At 39.9% G+C, this 21,934-nt stretch overlaps 1 protein-coding gene across 2 annotated transcripts in view; it reads left to right on the forward strand.

The window, feature by feature from the left end:
• cemip (cell migration inducing hyaluronidase 1) overlaps positions 1-21,934 on the forward strand; it is a 122,214-nt gene that overhangs the window by 61,442 nt on the left and 38,838 nt on the right. For both annotated transcript variants that reach the window (XM_029497464.1, XM_029497465.1), the window contains exons 3-11: positions 5,532-5,669; positions 6,818-6,956; positions 8,674-8,910; positions 9,531-9,710; positions 12,822-12,892; positions 13,050-13,145; positions 15,024-15,145; positions 18,057-18,204; positions 20,423-20,614. In XM_029497464.1, coding sequence (XP_029353324.1) covers positions 5,532-5,669; positions 6,818-6,956; positions 8,674-8,910; positions 9,531-9,710; positions 12,822-12,892; positions 13,050-13,145; positions 15,024-15,145; positions 18,057-18,204; positions 20,423-20,614 — 1,323 coding nt within the window. The remainder of the gene's footprint in view (positions 1-5,531; positions 5,670-6,817; positions 6,957-8,673; positions 8,911-9,530; positions 9,711-12,821; positions 12,893-13,049; positions 13,146-15,023; positions 15,146-18,056; positions 18,205-20,422; positions 20,615-21,934) is intronic.

Raw genomic sequence — 21,934 nt, forward strand, 5'->3', positions numbered from 1 at the left:
AGGATTCATCAATTCTTCATGATGTGACCCAATCAGAGTTGGCAAGTGAAACCACACATGCATGTGGGCATTCCCTAAATATGAGTGAGACTCCCCAGGCTTGCCACCCTGTGTGCAGCAGCACAAGAAGCACCAAACCCAAAGAACCACCTCGGCCTGCCCTCCAGGCAGGTAACATTGAGCACCACTGAACGGCCCGAGTAAGTGCACATGAGAGCAGGACAGCAGGGATCTCCACCTGAGTGACATAAAAAGTGGAAATATAGTCAATAAACTATGCACATGGCTTCAATTTCAATCAGCTAAACATTTAAATTAATAAATATACTAGTTAAAAATTATATTTGATATATTTAATAAATATTTGGGCTTTTTTAGGAACATTAAAAATATTTTAATCAACAGAAGACAGTTGGAGCAGGTGCACAGTATAAGTAATATAATTTGTACCTGAAAAAGTATAAAGGAAGATAATCTCTGCATCAGATGAATTTTTCATGCTTAGAGAGAGAGAGGGAGGGACAGTGTTGCACTGTATCAAGCAGGACAGGAGGTTGGCTTTCTGAATTTTAAAACCAAGGTCAAGCTACAAACTCTTCACTCCCATGTCCTTATACACAGCTTGGGATCTGCAATCTTAATAAAACTGAAATGGTTTCTTCAAGGAGGAAATCAGCTTTGGAAAAGAAGTGATTTTTTTTTTTTTTTTTTTTTTTTTTTTTTTTTTTTTTTTTAAATGTCTGTTTGTTTTTTTTCTCTTTTTTTCTGAAAAAAAAAAATCTCAGCAATTTTATCATAATTACTTTGATTGATCGTCATAGGATGAAAGGATGTTCAAAATGTCTGGCAGTTCATTTATATAAAGTGTGCAAGTGGTGGATCAAATGAATATCAGACATCCAAGATGCAACTGTGGCTATAAACACCATCTAAAGCTGCACTGTGTTTGATTTACTTTGCAATTTTATTTCATGAAAATTTAAGGATCCCTGTGTGGAATCATGGCGATTTCCATGCAAACATCAATAGAATGCATCGCAAAAGAATCGAAAAGGCAAATGAAGATGTGTAGTGTAAATATGGAGGAAATCTTACTGTAAATCAAGTATGAAATGTCAAAAATGTGCAACAAAGAAGGCTCCAGCTCATAATCCAACAAAGATTTGTGAAATGGGTTTGTTTAGATGTTGTACGTTATCAATTCATCTCCTCGCGAGCTTCACCACAGTGTGTCAGCGAAAGCAAGTTCAGACAAGAAACTTGAGCCCTCCTGATGCAGTAAATCCATGCTATTTCCCCCCTCCCTCCTTCTCTCCTCCTGTCTTTCGTTTGTATTGGACCCTACAGTTTTGGGTTTCTCATAATGCTTAACAACACTCTGAAAACCAAGGTTAAAAAGAAAAAACGTGGGAAGAAGTGAATTGTGGGAAAACCTGCGCCCATGTTTATGGGCGCGTGATACTTGTCCATATAGGAACTGGTGGGATGTGCATCAAAGACACAACACTGTTGTCAGTGCACCATCAGGCGGTCACTACGGGCAACATTGTTGACTCAGCCTCACCGAATTAAGCAAGCAAGCAAGATGAATGAGAGCTTTTGGCGTTTTTGCAACAGCTCTCTTGAATCCTTATTGCTGTGTTTCAGTCTGTTCTTTTCCAGTCTTTCCCTGTAATTAAAGGTGTGAAGAGATAGAAGGCTTTGAAACTTAACGATTCTTGATTTGTTTATATGGTGTAATTCTCCCTTGCTCACCTGGCTGGGTGGTTTTCAAATGGAGTTCAGGCACAGGTTATGGTGGATTAAGAAAAGAATTTAAAGCAAAGCAAAGCTTCATTAGTTTCACTCACACCTGTCAAACACTCCAAGAACTGGCAGACACAGATCTCCAAGGACTGAGTTGATCACTCAGGAGTGTGAGTGTGAACAGCTGCTGATGAAGCTTTTCACTGTATGTAGGCATTTGGTCCTTGTTTATAGATTCAAGCGTTTCCATTTTTCTGTCTTTATCCTGTATCTGCATAAACAAGAGCATCCCCATTTATTTCTGACTCTGACTGAAATAAAATTGAAAGATGAAAAACGTGACCCGGCAAAAAGAAAGTTGAATATTAAGAAACAGGGGTCCCTCAAAATGAAGCTGTATTTTCACACCCACAAACTTTTTAACTTCATCTCTAATATCTCTATAACTGTTTCTGTTCCCTCACTCATCTTGAAGGCCCTGCAGCAGATCTTCCGATGCCCCAGGTTGAATTCTCACCAGACCCCCAGACCTCTTAGTTAGACAACAGTTTGCCAACAAGAAATGTATTGGAGTGGATGATGTCATCCTTTACATGCTTCACTGGACTGAACTCCTACTGGGATCAGCAAGGAAGTGTTAGGAGGATTATATTCTTTTATTTTTCAAGTGTATCTAACACCATTCACCCACGCATTCCTACAGCAAGCCTGAAGGACCCCTCCTTCTCTTCCTGATTGTCAGTTCTCCTATCAGCCTACCACAGTTGCCAGTCTAGGTAGCTGTGACTCAGAACAGTGAAGAGCAGCGTGGGACTGCGCAGAGGGCTGTTCTGGCTCTGTTCCTGTTTATCCAGACTTTAAGTCTGAACCTTGCCAAATCCAGAAATACTTGGATGATATAGCAACTGTGATGCATATCAGTAACAGGCAGAGAGGTTGGGTAAAGTGATCTGACAATGGCCTTCAGTGACCAAAGCGACAGAAGCAGCCTCCCTCTGAACATCTCCAGGTTAAGGAGATGGTAAATGACTTTCACAGGACTATGCCGACCCTCTAGCCAGTCAAACGAGGGGCAATGAGGTGGTGCACAGTTAAACTACAGTAAGCTCCTAGGTGGTGTTCACCTAAACAGTGAAGTAGACTGGTCCCTTAACACTTGCCATCTACCAAAAAGGGGCAGAAAGCTCAAGTCCTTCAGCAGTGAAATGTTGCTTGTGTTGTTGGTGGCCATTGTCCTTTCTTTACTCTGCAGTCTGCTGGGGCAGCAGTATGTCAGATGTGAGTACAATCCGACCCAGCTTCAAGGGCTGGGTTTGTGCTTGGCAGGAGTCTGGACTCATTTGGGAGTGACACATGCACTCTAGGACGCCTTGGACAAAATCAAACCAAAATATTTCCAAATGCGTGTCTTCTGTGAAAATTACAAAACGCGCAGACACACAAACAGGCTGGACACACAGATGCAGAGTCCAACACAGTGTCATAAATTCAGTCCAAGGTCAAAACCAGAAGATCCAAAACAAGCAGGCAGAGGTACAAAAACATTAGTCTCAACTCTTCAACAGTGATAAAAGAACAAATTAAAATTCACAGGAAAAACTTAAGGAATTCTCTGGAAGAGAGACTGAAAAGCCCATCTGTACTGTAGCAGAGTTTAGGTAAACAAAGAGGAACAGTCAGACACAGGTGCAATACATTAGAGTGAGGCAGGCGGTCACAAAGGTGGGAAACTTCACAGGAAGTGCAGAATGCAAAACACTGACTACCAAAATAAAACAGGAAGTACACATAACACAAATCAAAACTAAACAGAAACTGACATGAGGCAACTTTGCAGAATAATGGGTCCTGACATTAACAACAACACATCAGCTTCTTTATTAAAACTAAATAAAATAATTCAGAATTGCTGATTAGAATAATGATCCTTTTTTTTTTTAATACTGCAAACACCTCCACAGACTCTCCAGAGCCAAACCTTAGTCATTCAGACACCAGAATGCAGCCAATAGCACGTTAGCATCTATCAATCTGTGTTAGCCCTCAGGGAAATTTGCTTGACACTTTAGGTCCCTGGATAGTCAGTGCCAAAGATAGATCCATTAGGTGGCAGGGAGATGAGGTAACCACCACACACACCAGAGAGCTCTAGACTGAAGCTTTATTGGGCAGATTGGACACTTAGATGCAGCATCTCAGTGCTGTCCTGATACTAACAGACACAAACCAAATGGATTTATCACTCATCATTTTCCTGTTGGAGGCGCAATCCAATAAAACAGAGTGTCACTTGATTGCCATGCAGATTTTTTCTTGCCAACTACATAAAGGGGGTGAAACCAAATTTTGTGAGCATATAACTTGCAGACAAAGCTGAGGTACTAGTACTGACGACAAACTCTGATGTGCAGCCTTCTCTTTCAAATATTTCATTTGTTTGAATGTGTTTCCCACAGTACAAAGCTTTTGCTTTCAATCAAAAGTGACAGCCTGGTATGCGGGTGCTGTCACTTTTTAGCTGTACACACACAATGGTATGTACAGCTAAACCCTCGATACGCCATCCAATTTATTCTTATCGGGCTTGCAGCACTGCAAAAAAAAAAAAGGTCACTTTTTAATCGAGTTAAAACCAGGCAGGGACAAGTTTTCATTTTCAAGAGAATCTTTGCAAAAGTAATTTATTCTACCATCTTTTATTAGCTTTGATTGTGAAGTGCAGGATATGTAATGACTATATAAACAATATTATATAGTGGTGGTAGGGCCAGTATGTGTACACGCTTTGTATGAAGGTCTTACACTTTTCCTTTGTTTTGTCTGAAATGTTGATATCCACAACAAGATGTATTCGTGGATTTAAGAGCCAAAAACCATCTCATTGTAATATCACATCTCACATTAGTTAGTCCACTACGTTTTGTTTTGACTTACAGACACTTGATGTTTCTGCTTCGTGTTTTAATCTGTTTTCCGTGCAATCTGCCACGCCCTCATCTGTTTGGCCTGTGTTCTGTTAGCTCCTGATTGTTTAGTTCTGGTCTCTTTTCCAGTTTTTGATTACATGCTTTAGTTTATGAATCTTTGTAAGTTTTCCTTTTTTCATTAAAGCTACTTCCCTTCATAGTCATTGGACATTTCATCCAAATTTTAACAGAATATTCTGCTTTTTTTATCAGCAAAATGTACCAAACCTAGGCAGTTGACCACTGACTTTCATTCATGCCAAGAGAGACAAAATACCACCACTGTTTCTGGTTTCCCTTTCGTCTATGGTCAGCACGGTGCTGCTGCCACATTTACACTTCTGTTATTTTGATGAAGTCCATTTATTTGAAAAATCTATTTTTATTTTTTTGCATTTTGGTGTAGCTAAATCTCTTTGCAGTTTTTTATAAAGATATGAAATCATTTGAAGGGACTGTGAGAGGATTTAATTAATTGGTGTCAAAAGTTTTGATTATTTCAGTAGATTTTGTCCAGGTGAATTAGCACAGTGAGAATTGCATTAAGAGTTGTGAGCATGATGTTTTGTGTCAAAGCAACAGAGAAGTGATGTAGAAACATCCGGTTCTGTAGTTGAGTGCATGGTCACCCAGCTGGGGGCAGACCAAAGTCTAAAGGGTTTATGTGAGGATTAATGGCATAAGTTCACGCTTTTTTTTTCTTTAGTAACTAATTTTTTTCTGAGGTAATTTATAATTACAATGGTTTACGTTCAGTCTTTTGTCAATTATTTCACTTAAATCACGTTTAAAATGTTGTGTATTTTGTGTCTCTTAAAGGTTGCCCTGATAAAGAGCCAGGACTGCAACCATGGATGCCAGGACACAGTGAAGACCATCGTGTCACAATAAGTTATGGCAGGAAGGTCCTTCTGACAAGCTCTGCTACGGTCCACTCCATTGAGATCCTCAATGGAGGTAAACGGGCAAAATCCATCTTCACGTACATAAAAGCCTGAAACAGTGTGAACTTTTTGAGAAATGTTGGGAATATGAGATTCATGTCAAATATAGGAGTGCTTAAAATTTGTTATTAATGTGGCTACCCATCTCACATATTTTAGGCAGCTGTGCGTTGGGTAAAATTGAGCTAAATTACATGAATATAATTTTGGCACAGTGGGTGAGATTATGCTGATATTTCAAAAACATGTTTTTCAGTACAAAAAAATAGCACCTCATTTATGTTCATAGAGTAACTGTTTGAGACGGTCGGGTCAGTAAATGTGATCCTGATAGGAATAAATGAGACATCTGTGTCATAAATGATGAATATTTATCATTTTGCAAGAGGAAACCAGAATGGAGGATAAAAAAAAAAAAAAGTTCAGAGCTTCTTTCCTGATTGGTTTAAAGACCCTTTATTTTCAGACTGAAATTATAATGAGATGTATTTTGGTCCTTAAAATAGAAAATACATCCTTCTCTGGATATCACAATAATCAAGGAGAGGAAAAATAAATTAAATATGGGAACTTTAGATTAGGTCCTTTCAATCATGAGGCTAATCTTCATGCACACAGATAAATGGTTATGACCCCATTGACTCCAACGATTTCTGATCCTGTAAGATTACGGTATGTACTATGGGGCATAATCCTCATTGTGCAGATTCTTAATTCCCTCAAGGTGCAGAACTTAATGCCACATGGAAACGTGGAAACATTTACTATAAATGGTCAAGTCTTTAATAACTGACTATCTGAAAGAGAAAATCTTCATTGAATGCTATAATTCTTATCAAAAAACACACAAAAAAAGCTCAAGAGAAAAAAAGTTGTTGAGAGGCAAGGAGCACACACAAGAGATAATATTTGATGTCCAACAGCTATTCACCACCTCACTACTGAACTAGAATCATTGGATTGCAGACCTGGCAACAGGGGTGGTTGGCTGGCTACATTTGCTCTGTGTGTGTGTGTGTGTGTGTGTGTGTCTATTTGTCTGAGTCCGAGTACAGGGCCATAAATGGTTCGGAGACAGGAGGTGTCTGAGGGCACTGGAGTGTGAATGATCCACCAGGAGTCTCAACTGCCCTCAACAACCCCTCCTCCTCTCCCCCTCAGGAAAGTTGGTGGTTGCTGACACCAATCGGCCCATACTACTTCGAACAAAACACATTCTGATTGGCAACAACGGGGAGCTGCACATCGGAAGCCCTGATTGCCCCTATAAAGGAAACCTCACCATCGCTCTGTTTGGAAGGTACAGTTCTGGGAAGTAACAGAACTTCGTGACAGTTTAGCACAGCTGTTTCTTTTCAACAAGAAACACTAATGAATACAAGAACAACTTTAATAAGCCCTTTATTTGGATTATTATAACAGTATAAATGCACTGCTGTCCCTCTATTTGCTCTCAACAAAGCATCATTTCCTAATATCACTGATTCCACCAGATGATTTAAATTCTGCTCCACATTAATATGATTGCATCACGTTGTTTTTGTTCCAAGCCAGGGATCGCATCACATCATTCAGAAGAAGCAGCCACACCCTGCTCTGCAAAGGTGTACTACTCAATAGTAGCTGTAGACTATGAGGGCCAAACTGAAGCTAAAATAAGGCAGTCGGTCACATAGGGAACCTTTCCTTTACATCACCAACTGGGTGTGCCTTTATTATAACATTGCAAAGCTCTTATTGTTCAGCAACCTTGACAACAAGGACAAGATCCTTTGTTTTAATAGGTGAACCATTGTAGCTGTCAAACTGAGGCGAAAGTCAATTCTTACATTCAAAAGTGTAATCCTCAGGCTCTGTGTTTGCTTCCATACTATCACTGGATAGGTTCCACCAAAATGGAGTTCCCAGTCTCCTCCACAGATGCTGTGAGTAAACTGTGAGAGGTAAAATAGGAAAAAATAACCTCACTCTTAGCAAATGGAGCCAAAACCACAACACAGTGTTTGTTTTAAAAATATGTAGTTTAGATGTACGCTTGGTTTCCCTTTAGAATGTGGCACTTCTACTTCATGGTTTTAATCAAATCAGATTTATTTATATAGCGCCAAATCATAACAAAGTTGCATCAAGGTACTTTACATATAGAGCCGGTCTTGACCAAACTCTTTATAAAATTATTTAAAGAGACCCAACAGATCCGCCCAGATCCCAACTAACAGGGTGTGTTACTTCAGTCTTTTCCTCTGGAAGTGTGTCTTCGGTGTGTCCAGTGAGACTACACAAGTATGTTTTTGGTAAAATTCCTGAATTTTAAAATGGATGTCTGTGATGTCATGTCTCGCAACCTGAAGGCCCTGTGCAGTAGTTTATCAACGTAAAGAAATCACATTTAAGGGCCAAAATCAGCTGCAGCAGAATCACGTTGAATCCCACTGACTGCAGAGCTGGTCAGCAGTGTTTACTGTCGGAAAGTTTTTATTTGTTGAACGGATTTTCTCCCACCATAACGGTGACTATGAAGGTTCTCCACCAACCGGTGAGTTTGGTCAACCATTACAAATCCTCTTAACTGCTCAGTAACTGTAATGTCCTGAAATATTCGTCTATGGCAAACCTGATTCTAGCCTAGTTGAACCATCTGTTCCATTGGTCCTTATTTATCACCATTACAGCTGATTTTGACTCCTGCTGCCTGAAATACCTTTATGTATAGCGCTAGAGGTGGATTAATCTGCATGTGAAAATGACAGTGGAAAAGTAACGCAGTGAATAAATAAGCTTTTAAAAAAAGTCAGTCAGTTTCAGGGACGACTCCAGGGATGTAGTATGAAGTGTGAAAATTTTTTATTTAACTATCCCAAAATCTCTTTCATGGATAGTTATGAAACTCCACACCATCACGCCCCTCCCAGAAAATATCTGTAAAACAACCATTCAGCTGAAGGGGCCACAGTAACATGATTATAATAGTTGCAGCATTGATATGTATATCTATAATTGGGCCTTCATGTTCCCAGATTGGACGACAGCGATCAAGAGCACAGCTACTTTGGGAGGAAGTACATTGGCGTGGGGACAGGAGGGACACTAGAGATCCACGGAGCAAAGAAGCTGTCGTGGACGTTTTTAAACAAGACCCTCCAGCCCGGAGAGAGCAACCAGAGAAACTATCTGTTTCAGAGAAGCTGGGGCAACCGAGGCATCATTGTCCACATCATTGATCCTAAGACTGGAGAGGTGCTGAATGATGACAGGTGAGGTCCCTAAGAAGCAGAGGCAACCTTTGGGCTGCTGAGCAATTATGAGGGTCTTAATTAGAGCAGAAATTATGTGGTTTCATGCAGGGGTATGAAATTGATAATGTCCTCAATATCCTTTCATCATTACGCACCCATTGGTTTTATGATGATTGGGTTGGTAATGCAGTCTCCTTCTTTTCAAAGTGGTTCAACTTAGATATAAACTCAGTATTTGCTCTCATTCTCATTAGGTTGTTTTAGCTTCTTTTCTTTCATGGAAACAAGTTTATTTATTAAGCAGCTGGTGTTCAATGCCACTTATATCAGGATAATATTTCATATAATCTTGATATATTGATAAATTGGATAGTTGGATCTTTTGTGCTGCTAGCCCAGTAAGCTGCAGTGTCACTGACTGATTCATTGACTGGCCATATTTGTTGTTTGATGACATTCCGTCTCTTTTGACTTTGTCAATGATCAATTATCGAAATGAGAGTAGATGTAAATGTAAAAGAGCCAAATACAGTCAAAATGCCAACGCACCTTATTCAGTCAATAGCTGTTGGTGTCAGTACTTGGGACTATTGTTCGTGGGTTAGTTTTGGTGTTTTAACAGTCCTTTGTTGCCCCAGGTTCGACACTTACCGCAGTAAGGATGAGAGTCGTCGCCTGGCTAAGTATGTGGATGCCGTGGAATCAGGGCTCATATTGGCCATGGTGGTCAACGATGAGGGCTCCAACAACCTGGAGGACTCAGCCAAGAAGACCCTCTCCAGGCTGGGCAGTAAGCACATCACTGGCCTTGGATTTCGGTAAGCTCAGAAAATACTCTGTCTAAACCTCCAGTGCATTTGGAAATGATTGAAAATTTTCCTCACTCATGATCACACCATGAGAGGGAAGAAAATGGTTTGTATTTTCATTTTTGGCATTTGTCCTTGTAGTTTAACACCACAGGGTGTGATGATAGGACGGGGATGCTTTCCTTCTCGGGCTCTGAGGCGGTGGAAGGTGATGTTGTTTACAGTCTCAGTCAGACATAAAGTTCCTAATCAGGGAGTCTGGATTGTCCGGGGAGCTCTCTGGGATTCCAGAGACTCCTGGATTGTATATCAAGGACAGGTTCTTCTAGAAGGTTGCTTTCAGCTCGAAGTTCGATGTTATCTCTCTGCAGGTCGTTGATCTGCTGATGTGAGAACACCAGGCTTACTTTGAGATCCTTGTGTTATTGTGAGTTGTGAGGAAAGTTTGAGTCAAGAGGTTCTTAGAACTTAAGTGTTTTTGAGAAGAGGACGGTTTCAGGATTATAGTTTTTTTTTTTTTTTTTTTTCTTGTTGTTTTTTTATTTTTTTTTATTTATTTATTTATTTATTTTTGTATAACTTTGTTGAGGTCAGGTTTTCATTTGTGATGAGGCATTATGTCACTGAGTTTCCACACAGCTAATTTAAGATAATTAGTGGTAACGACGCAGCAGTGTGTGTTTCTGGACTTGTCCAAGTATGTGAGCAGCACATGGGAGCGGGAAACTGAACTATGCCATGATAACAGAGCCCTGGAGAGTTGAGGTTTCTCACATGAGGCATATCAGGGTGGATAGGAATGTTTGCACTTGGGCATTGACACATTCCTTGAATAAGAGTCAGCTGTTCTCTTTTGCCTGTTGGACATGGAAGCTCGCATAGTGAACCACAAGTTTTGGCTGTCTTAAGTGTCGGTCTAGTCAGCAGCAGTATCACCGGCCTTGTTGTGGGCTGAGAGGAGACGCTGGTGAATCTTGGCAATGCAGGCCCTGTGGTTATCCTGGTGACGTTATGAGACTCAATTCTTCAGAGGAGACCTACATATGTAACACATAAGCAATATGAGAAAAGAGCACATCTCTGCATCCCCCTCCTTAGCGTTCTTATCGACAAACCCAGTGAAGGGATGATGGTTACAAAGAGTGTTGAGGTTTCTTGTGATGTGATTTCCAACGCTCCCAGAGACATTTAAATAAGACTGGATTTATGAGACAGTGTACACTCTGCAGCACATTCCAAGTTATGCAATTTGCATACATTTACTGTAGCAGCAACAGTGGTGCTGCTGGGCAACATGGAGAAATATAGCAATTCACCTCACGTACAGAAAGACCATAATAAATCAGCGATAATTCCCAAGTGTTAGTTGGTGATAAGTGTCAGTCACTCCCTGTTAGCCTGAATGACAGCAGAGATTTTGAGGCTTGTCAGCTGCCAGATCACCCTTACAGGGTGGGTTCAGTAACTGTTAAATTCCCAGGCCCACTAAATTACCCCTGGTTATGGACCTTTTTTGAAAACAAGCCAAAGGTGCAATTGCAGTTAATGTGAGTCTAACCTTAACATGGAAAACACAAATGCTTTGTGTTAACGTCCACCTTTATCATTAATTGATTCACTTTTACATTTGTGTTTGTTTAATTTCATCTGTGTTCTCCACATATTCAGAATCGACACAACATCAGCCTATAATACATGTTTCTCAAATAAAGAATAGAAATTGAATTTATATAAAATAGCAGTTCCCAATGTAGAGGTGTGACCAATCAGTTCTCATCTTCCATCTTTGCTAGTGATGTTTAAGCACCCAGAACAAAAGCAGCAATGTTCTACAGTCAGACCGATCCAAATCTAACCTAACTTCATCCATGACTCCACTGATGTCCTGCACTGGGCTTGGGCTTGGACAGCACAGACACAGACCTAACAGAGCAATGACACTCCAAAGACATGGTCATTTTTGGTCGCATATATGTCACACTGTCATCCAACAATGACGTTTTTCCAGCAGTTTGATTTTCCACTCTCAAGTAAACACACTTCTTTGCACTTTTAATAGTTTACTGCAACCACAAACATGGAAATTTGTTTGCAGTAAGCACCATACATTTGGTTTAAGTGGGAAAAAAAAACAAAAAACAAACAAGGTTAAAAGCACTTTAAAAGGGGACTGGAAAAAACAGGCTCAATATTTCAAAAACTAAAGCACCAATGTTTGTTAGAAAAGTCCCATTTTGTAGTCTCTAAATTAAGAGGAGGGAATACTTAAGGTCATAATGGGGGGTTGGTGTGGCGGCAGCCTCACTAGCTACTTAGCTTTCTCCTCTTACACAGTCTTTGCTGGGCTGAGCTACCAGCACATAGGTGTGGCCTGGACTCTCACATCCACTTTGACCTCCTATGGCTGTCGTGGGATGGTCAAAGATGTCGCTTCTAGAGATGCAGAGATTGTTTTGTTTGTTTTTTTTTCCCTATACTATGATGTTCATCTCTGTCCTGAAGAAGCTCTTCAACACTGATCTCTTCAGAGACCAGATTGTCTTCTAAAGCTTTAACACACTTTTGTTTCACTATACGAGCTCCTCCACTTATTTGATAGTTATATTACTTCATACTCGTGCTGAAATTTGTTGCTGCACTACAACTTCATTCATGTCCTCAGTTTTGAGGACACTTTGAATGAAAGCTTCTGATACGTATAGTAAATACAGCTTAAATCGTTTACTAATTCTGTCACTGTAGTTACAGATTTCATTCTTTATTTGAGGTCAAATTACACAGACGCTTATTCTTAAGTTGAAATAGAACTGATGAGATTTTCCCTAATGTGGTATAACTGATGATGTCAATAATAGAGTGATACATGTTGGGACATGATTTTCAGCCCCCCACTCTTTTCTCCAGTTTATCAGACAAATCTGTGTGTGAGTGGGTGGGTGCTGAAAAGTGACTGTGTGTGTGCACTAATGTTGATATTCCAAACTATGCACCTGCTACTTCTGTCTGTGTTCTCTACTTTTTTCATCTCTGGCTTATTTTCTCATTCATGTCCTCTTTCTTCAATATCTGATCCCTTTACTTTTTCCCTGCCTCATCTCTTCTATCTTTTTTCATCTGCAGGCACCCCTGGACTTTTATAGTAACAAAAGGTGACACCTCATCAGTTGTGGAAGATTATGCTGTCTATCAAGGTGGGAATCAATTTTTAGTTTTGGCTCCCCTTTATGCATGCGCATAGGTATTCAATCCAGTGTGTGGAGTGTGCCTGCAGTGGGACATGATCAAAGTTTTCCCACAGCAGAAAATCCTGCACAGCGTTATCTTGAATTCCATAATGTCTGTCTGTAGGGACCAAGGCCTCCTCTGAGGCCCGGAGCTCTCGTGTGTTTCACTCAAGTTACGGAGAGCATTTCACCGTCTCAACAAGCAGCCAGTGGGTGCAAGGTATGTTAAAGTGTAACCATTCTCAAACACAAACACACAAACGGAGGCTTGTCATAAGACACAATGGTGGGATCTATTAAAGATTTGTCATGTTCAGCTCCGAACATATTATGACATGAAACTCAACATGCAGGGGTTTCACTTTGCATGTCATCTGTGCCACTTCGTATCTCTCCTCTCAATGCAAAGCATGATCATACAATTTGGAACAATAGGATTTTTAGGAAATAATCAATCCTCTGCAGACCAGGAATAAACACAGTGCAAAAGGGTTTTACAATAGTTCCAGTGAGGCTTATAATGGCCTTCTGTAACTCTATTAGAAATTAAAGTGAAGAAATCAGGCTGTTAATAATGAGCACAGTGTCTAGCTAGTGTTACACAAATGAAATGCTTGGGCATTGTAGTTTGTGGTAATCACATCTGAATTTGAACATGATCTCAGTGAAGTGTATAATTACTAGAGGAGGGAACTGAAAACATTTGTTTCTTTTGGGACATTGTTCAGCTCAACATATCAATTCCACCTGCTGGAGTCTGAGTCTGAAACTGCCCGCCCCCCCTCCAATTTCTCTAGCTCTCTGTCAGTTCTTATTGTATAGTTCAATCTCACTATATGACCCCAAAGACAACTGAAATGTGTCCAGAGTGTATTTTCATATATGGATACAGTGTGCGATTGTAGTGGTTTTACTGCAACAAACTTTCTCTCTTTGTAGCTCAGGGGTTGAGCACTAGCAGATTGTGAATAAAACTCAATGAATATTTGAGCACTTGCACAGCATGATTGTCCTTGTAAATTGGGCCTTTTGACATTTACAATTTACCACTGAATTACCTTGAAACTGCTGCTCTTCTTTATAGTTAGTCCACTTATTTGCTTTTTGGAGGCTTTCAGCTGCACAACCAAATGGAGTTATGATCAGATGGGATGAACAGTTGCAATGCAGAGGAGGTTACCCCGAGTGCAATGCCAGTGTGTTCAATTCCAATCTCTGAGGTGTATTAAAAATCAAATCAAATTTTGCAATGACCGCACTACCTCTTTTTTCCTTTATATTTGTTGATTTTGAATTGTGCTGGTGTATTAATGCACATGGGAAGTACAGCACTATTGTTAAAGAGATCAATTTTAATTTTCCAAAAAAAAAAAAGATCCTAGCTCACAATTCTTCAGACAAGAGACCAAGCAGTAATTTGCCCAATGGTGCCCATCTCAGCTGCCAGTCACACCTGGTAGGATGACCATCACATCGCGCTCAAATTTCTAAAGTGAGGTGGCAAGTGAGTGAGAATGTGTTGAAAAAATGAATACAATTAGTTGCATCATGTTCAGTGATGATATTAACCATCTGATATGAAATCAGACCATAATGTGGTCACTAGTTCGGTTGCCTCTGCTGCCTTCTAACCTGCTCATTTTATGCCCTTCACTCTGTTCCAACGCTGGCAGCCAGCCAAACTGTGTGTCAAGCTCCAGATTGAAATTCAGGCGGACATTCAAATGCGTATCCCCTGATGTGGCAGCCCGACAAAGAACATAATGGAAGGGGAGATAGTATAACTGGACTACAGGCCAAGGTTTTGACATGGATTAATCTAATATCTAACACTTGGCTTTGTGAACTCTCAACAGGGTGGGGTACCAATTGGTGTTTGTGTGGTTGTGTGTGCATGGGACTGACTTAAGGACTGACTTGGAGACAAATTTTTGACTGAAGACCAGTTGACTAGGAGGGGCTGTTCAACTGGAAACAAAAGGCGTGTCGTCAATGGTGAAAAAATAAAGTTTTGGATCAGTGGTTAAGTTTAGGGTTTGGTTAAGACTCCAGAAATTGAATGCAAGTTTTTGTAATTTCATGTGTTTGTGTGTTACAGAGGCAGAATGGACAGAATGGTTTGACAGGGATGATGAGAGGGGATCTGGAGACTGGGAGAAACTGTCGGACCTGCATGAGGCCTATCCAGACAGACTGTGTAGCAGTCCACTGGACATCCAGGTAAATAAGTCCCTTCTTACTGCATCAAACACACGCAAGTGTGTGTGTGTGTGTGTGTAAAATCACTATTCGAGTCTAGCAGGGCTCCTGTTTACAAATCTGCATCTTCCTCACACCCTCAAGCTCAGTACCCTAACCGCTTACCAGTAACATCTAAACATCTAAAACAAATCTCGACCTCTCTCAACACATTAATGTAAGTACAGAAAAGTAACCTTTACTCAGAGCTTGAACTAAACACACAGGTCGCAGGCCAGATTACATCTAAACTGCTTCATGAGTTATCTGTTGTTGTTTTGGTTTTTTTTTTCTTTTTTTTTTTTTTCTTTTTTTTTTGTTCCCATCCACTCAGATGTGAAAATCACTCACCAAATTGTATGCAAATCATTGTTGAAATACTCTTTGTGGACAAAGTCAGGGAATCATAGGTCAGTTTGAAAATTAACAACATTTTTCAGAGATTCAAATTTAAATTTCCCACATTTGACTGAACAAAACTGGAGGGTTAATAGCAGTGTGTCCTGATGTGAAATTACTTCATTTTACCAAAGCCATTAGCTTAAGAACCTCTAGCTTTATATTTAACTGTTGAAGCACTTCTAAAGGAGAGAAGTTGCATCTGCAGCAGCCAGTCTTTAAAAGACTTCTCTTTAGCTGTAAGTGCAGCCGTGAAACAGTATTACTTTCATAACAAAAATTCTGAAAACAACATGAGAAGTAATAAAAAAAACTAAGCGATAATGACAAACATTAAATAAAATGTAACTGACATTTTAATAAAAAAAACCAAAACAAAAGAAAACCAGATGATGGGTTGGAAAGAAATCAGTGTGTTTCACCCATTAGAGTGAATTTTGAGGTGGGGGAGCTTCAAACACTTCAGACATAAACTCCAATGCCTCACACTGCGTATGGGGAAGCCAAAAGCTGCTATTCTCTGCAAGAAAGGCCCTCATGGCCATTGATACCACAACTTGGTGGTAAGAGACAAACAGACATCTGTAGTGTTACATTTGATGAAAAAGAAATCAAGACCCATTGCAAAAATTGTTATGTTTCGATCGCTGGTTTAAAAAAAACAAAAAAACATTTTGAGTTTTTAATGCCATTCAACTTCAACAGGTCAATAGATGTTCCCAGTGAGTGGCGATCAAAGAAACCTTTTAAGTAATGCATTGCACTCAAACTAAACTCTCAGATTCAAATACAACTAAAATTGTCATGGCATTTTATCGAATACGACTAGACAAAAATGTAAACTTCTCACCAGTAGCACACCAGAGGAAAGTCCGATACAGGAGAGACTATAAAATTACATCAAGATGGTTTTTGCTTCTTAAAATCACAAATATATTTTTTAGTATTCGTAGAATTTAAATTAAGGCCTCTTTAATGGCTTTTAAAAAGCAGCATGAATAATATCAACAACATGCAATTTAATGGAAACCTTGATGAATATAACCTAAAACCTTATCAAGGAAGGCAACAATGCACAAGCGACAAGGTGTTCAAAGAGAACGGCCACATGGATGTTGGTCCAGATGATGCTCAAGAGAATGCCTGTCTGCCCAGGTGTTCATCAGCACGAAAGCAGCCTTTCATTACTGTGCTGCTGGGATGCAATACAGAAGCAACCAGCGGATGTGATCCAGCATGGCATCATGAAGCACCAGCTGTTAGCCTTCCTTGATGATAAGCAATAGTGCCAGGAGTGCCCACAGAGCCTCCAACACCCATACCATTACCATAAAAAAAACCGAATCACTACTGTACGCTCCAACAGCTCTTTTTTATGGCTGCAATTTGTTACTTCCATCTCTTTTCACCCTTCCCCTATTCCTCAAAGTCTGGTCTCTTGTTCTCTGACTGGGTTGTTCATCAAAATGAATAGATGCATAAAGTAACACGATGTCCAGATGCGTACTGATCTCAGTTTTTTTTTTCTTCTTATATCTGCCTTGTACAACGTATCCTGGAATTAGATTTGTCATTTCTTTCAGCTTGCCAGCTGTATGTGTCACCATTTTCCACTGTCTGGGCATAGTTTCTCAGTTTGCATTTTCCTCTGTCTAATTTGCCACTGTGGGAGCTCTATTTTTAGCAGCCAATGGTTCTTTTAGTTTTTTGTTTTTTTTATTGTCTCTTTCCAATACGTTACATAACGCAGTTCTGATTTGTTGTGGATTATCTGACCAACGGAAGGAAATGTGAGGAGGCTCAGTGCCTAAGGCACGATCCTTGTACTTTTCTGGTGTTTGGGGTTGTGCTGTAATGGTAACACTGACTGTCACTGGAGTTCCAGGGTTTTTTCTAGTTTGTGTCTAAATTCAGAAATATTATAATCAAACCACATACAAACGCAGGGCGAATGGTCAGCCTCTGCTGCACTGCTCGCTGCATTTGTACTGTTAATGCAAGAGCATGTTTAGTGAAAGTTTTGTCCAAACAACAGAACTCCACATATGAAAGGCTAATTTAAAATTTAATTTGATGTTAGCTGTCAAGTTGTGGAAAAGACATTGGGCTGAATGGTCGGACACCAATCCATAACTTCATAACAATGAGCTGCAGAACTTGCTAGTCAGTTCTGTGGAACGCATGGAATTTTGCGGAGAATCTGCAGCTAGCAGTATTTATAATTATGTATCACATGAAAACACTGGAGATGAGCACAGAACAAATTAAACCGTAAAAGCCGACACGGTTCTGAAATGCAGCATAACTTAATGCCCTGAACCTCAGCAGTGGTGGACTTAATGAAATTCCTACAACACATCTATTGCCAAAAACATTAAAATGTTGTCCTAAACACATGGCGAGACATGTCTCTTTCCAGTTCCAGAAACTTTCCTTTAATTATGTCAGAAAATCAGAAAAATAACATTTTGGTTTTGTTATTGATCTTTTCCAGGCTGAAACCCATGATGGCATACCATCTAACCAGACAGGAGATGTCATCCACAAGAAAGACAAAGACTATGGCCTTGTCTGCCTCAACAAAGACCAAGCTCACGGCCTCTGTCATAACTACAGGGTCCGCTTCCTTTGTGGAAAACTTGGTAAGTTCATCACTCCCTTCTTTAAGTACAGTTCCTCTGTACATACCTGTATCATTCTTTAAAAATTTTTTGAATACATGTATGTTTTAAGTATGAACTTAAAACATACTGTGCTACAGTTAAATAAAGATAAATGGCTCTCACAAGCATATCATGGATATCAAGCTCAAGCTGCTCAGTGCTGCTACAGATACACAAACTATGTCTGTGCTCCAGGATGTCTGTTGTGTGTGGGCAGGCTGAGATCACAGAATCTGCTCCAACCAGATTGTGATACCACAGTCTTATGTCTGGGCGTGTGTGTGTGTATGAGAGAGAGAGAGAGAGTCTGAAGTTATGTAGACTGCTAGAAATGAGAAGATGGTGATGTGATGTTTTGTCGAGACTCACAATGAATACAGTACAAGCCCTTTAGTTCACTAACATACAATTAACCCCATACCACGTTTGGAGCAAGCTGACGTCAACCCACTCGTTGCAGTTGAGACTTGACTATGAACAGTTTATGAACTCAATAATGCTGTTGTGATATTTTCATTGTGTCATACTAAAACGTGCATCAACTCAAGATAACATGTGAAATATAGATTCAATTATGGTTGCCTGCAGTCCACTTACTAAATATGCTTGTCTGGCTGAGATACTAAAATAATGTTGTCAGAAGGTATAAAAGTCTTTAAACAAAGAGAGGACCCAAGATGGCTCCCCAGATAGTTGCCTTTGCGTGATCTGTCAATTCTTTTATTTATTTATTATTATTAATTACCTACTTATTTGCCTTAAACTCAGAACATACTAGGACTCGCCCACATTCACAATGAAGTCCAGTTACAGTTGAAATGCCTGAAAATATTTTAAAGGGAACGTAGAAATGCAGTGAATTAAGCACACGAGACACTGATGCTTAACACCAACCACAAAACATGCAAAAAAGCTGAATGATTTTAAAAAGAGCAAAGAACTCATTGAAATTCAAACGATCTGAACCTCAAAACCAGATGCAGGTCTTATGAGCTCAGTGCAGATTTGAGGGATTTTTAATCACCAGACTGTATTTTACACAAGTCTCAAATAGTAGCAAAATAAGACCAGCTTAGCCTATCTTGTCTTTCTCATACACGATGCAGTAGAGTGCCGTATTATTCCTGTTGGAGATTCAGCTGTAACAGCAGGAGAGGAGTTTGTGCTCTGCCCTGGATTAGTTTAACTGCGATCGGCTATGATGGCATCCTCATCACTGCTGCCAGACTGCCTGCAGGCAAAAAACGCTGATAATATGGCCTCTCTCTCTCAGACACTTGAGGTTGACATCTGTCCATCTGTGGTTTTGGAGGAATTTCTTGGCTGTAATTGCATTTAATTGCATCGCCAACCTCCTGTGTGGAGGCACTAAGACACAGAAAGCAGAGTAAACCAGAAGGAGAGGAGAGAAACACAGCCGTAATTAACAGCAAAATGAAGTGGACACTCACTGAGCTGAAGTGAAATAGGTCGACATGAATAAAATAAATTACATGGCAAGGCAATGGGAGGGTAAAAACACTGGTAGTATAAACATCAGCAGTAATAAACCTAACAGCAGAACGACAAATAGAAACCAAGACTTTGAAAGTGCCTACAAATCCCATCACTGTAATCCCCGACAATGAGAAAAATGACTTTAATCGTCTTCTCATATCGAGGTGTCACCGTACCAGCATGTTTCTTTACAGATCTGAATATCTGTGATGGAGTGCTTAGCAAATGGCACCACTTATCACTGCTTATCGATCTGCTCCTTTTTTTTTCAGGAATGGATAAAAAAAGTACATAAAATTGTTTTGGTTACTACATGCACTCACCTAACACTTTTGAGAGACAAATATCAACTGAGTTATTTTGAAAAAATAAATAAATAAATAAACAAAAATAATATTTTAGTTCTCTCTGCCAATGACATAAAATCTTCCTTCCTCACGTAACAAGTTCTCCTGCATTTGGAACGATGAAAAAGCATCATAGGTGAATGTCTTAGTCAGAAAAGCAATTTGAGAAATAAAGTGTGAACAACGACCTTCATGGCAGTTATCAATAAAGGAAATCCATTATCCACTATCATAATTTCTAACAACACGGATAAAAATCATGTGAAATTCTCGGGTTTTAGTGCCCCGACCTGTAGTTCTGTTTGAATGAGCTGTATTCTCTGTGCTCTAACTCTTAGTTTTTCCCTCTTTAGTCCACCCACAGGCCTCCATCTCTATCGACATCTTGTCCAACAGCAGCATCCTGGAGCTTGAAGACCAGCCAGATGGTTGGGGCCCAGGGGACCGCGTGGTGGTGGCCAGTACCGACTACTCCATGCACCAGGCAGAGGAGTTCACCCTACTGCCCTGCCCCACTTGTACACCCAACCAGGTCAAGGTCCAAGGTGGGAGAACCAGTGACTTATTGGGTGTTACCTTGGCTGGCTCAAGTCACCCCCGCAACACTAACCATACAGTGATTCAGGGATGTTATACATAACACGTCACAGATCACTAAAGGACATTTTGTATATCTATATTGTTAACGTACACACAAACACAAATAACAAGCAGGTTGGTAGTTTGGTGTAATTGGTGGTGGCCTGGATTGTTCTGGTTCTTACGTTTTAATCAGGAAAAATGTCATCAGAAATAATCTGTGATCAACGATGAGCGCGTTATCATGAAGGTTTTAAGGATATTAGCGTGAATTGTTACCTAGAGTTATGGCTGATCAATCAAACTAAATATTCACTGGTCGCATCATTTCAAATGTGAGAATTTCGCAGTTCCGCAGATTTTGAACTGAATCTGAATTTTGAGTTGATGGAGATGGCCTGTAAATAATACACATCACATGTAATGAACGTTTCCTGACAGAAATAGACAAAGAAAACATCTGTTGATAGGGATAGTGATATGGTCAGCTACATTATATATAACTGACATTATAGTTTCAGTGTCTGCATATGAGGCAGACATAAAACTAAATAAATCAAAAGATTCTATCTTTAACTGCTGTAGCAGCTGAATACAACAGGTGCAGACCAATTTTATTACACGGTTGCAGCTCAAATCCAACAAAAAGCTTAAAATTATATCCTATCTCGTAACATAATGTAGTAAGTCAGAGCTGGCAGCAGCAGTGATTCAGCTGCCACGCCCACAGGCAGCGTGTGGTGACCAAACTCATCTGCCCCCATCATCACTGAATCAGTTGTCAATTTTCACTAAACACACATCAAATTGCTTTTGTTTTTCACTGCCTTTACTTTCTCAATTTTCCTCCACCACAGACACACATTCCTCACCACACCCACATCAAACATACACATCCATGACAGTTTTCTAAACTGGTAGAAAATTATATTGTCTGGAGGGAACGACAGAAGTGAAACATCAAAATATATTTCATGTCATGGAACTTGTATAACAACACTTCTTTAGGAAAAGTGGCTTTTATGTGGTCCCATACATATGATACAAATACCATGGTGATCACTGGTTGACTCACAGGCTGTATATAAAAGTCAATGAGGGCTCGGAGCCTGTAAAGTGAAGACTGTGCTGAAGAGCCTTAAACCTGCTTTCCATTTAATGACCATCAGGAGGAGAGCCCACTGGTCGAAAAAAGGAGTCAGATTGCATTCAAATAACTGGAGTTGTACTGAGGTTTGCAGGAAACTGTTCCTATATTCTCACTTGATTTATTTGCTCAGTAACCT

This window comes from Echeneis naucrates, chromosome 3 (genome assembly GCF_900963305.1).
Source record: "Echeneis naucrates chromosome 3, fEcheNa1.1, whole genome shotgun sequence".
Taxonomy (NCBI): domain Eukaryota; kingdom Metazoa; phylum Chordata; class Actinopteri; order Carangiformes; family Echeneidae; genus Echeneis; species Echeneis naucrates.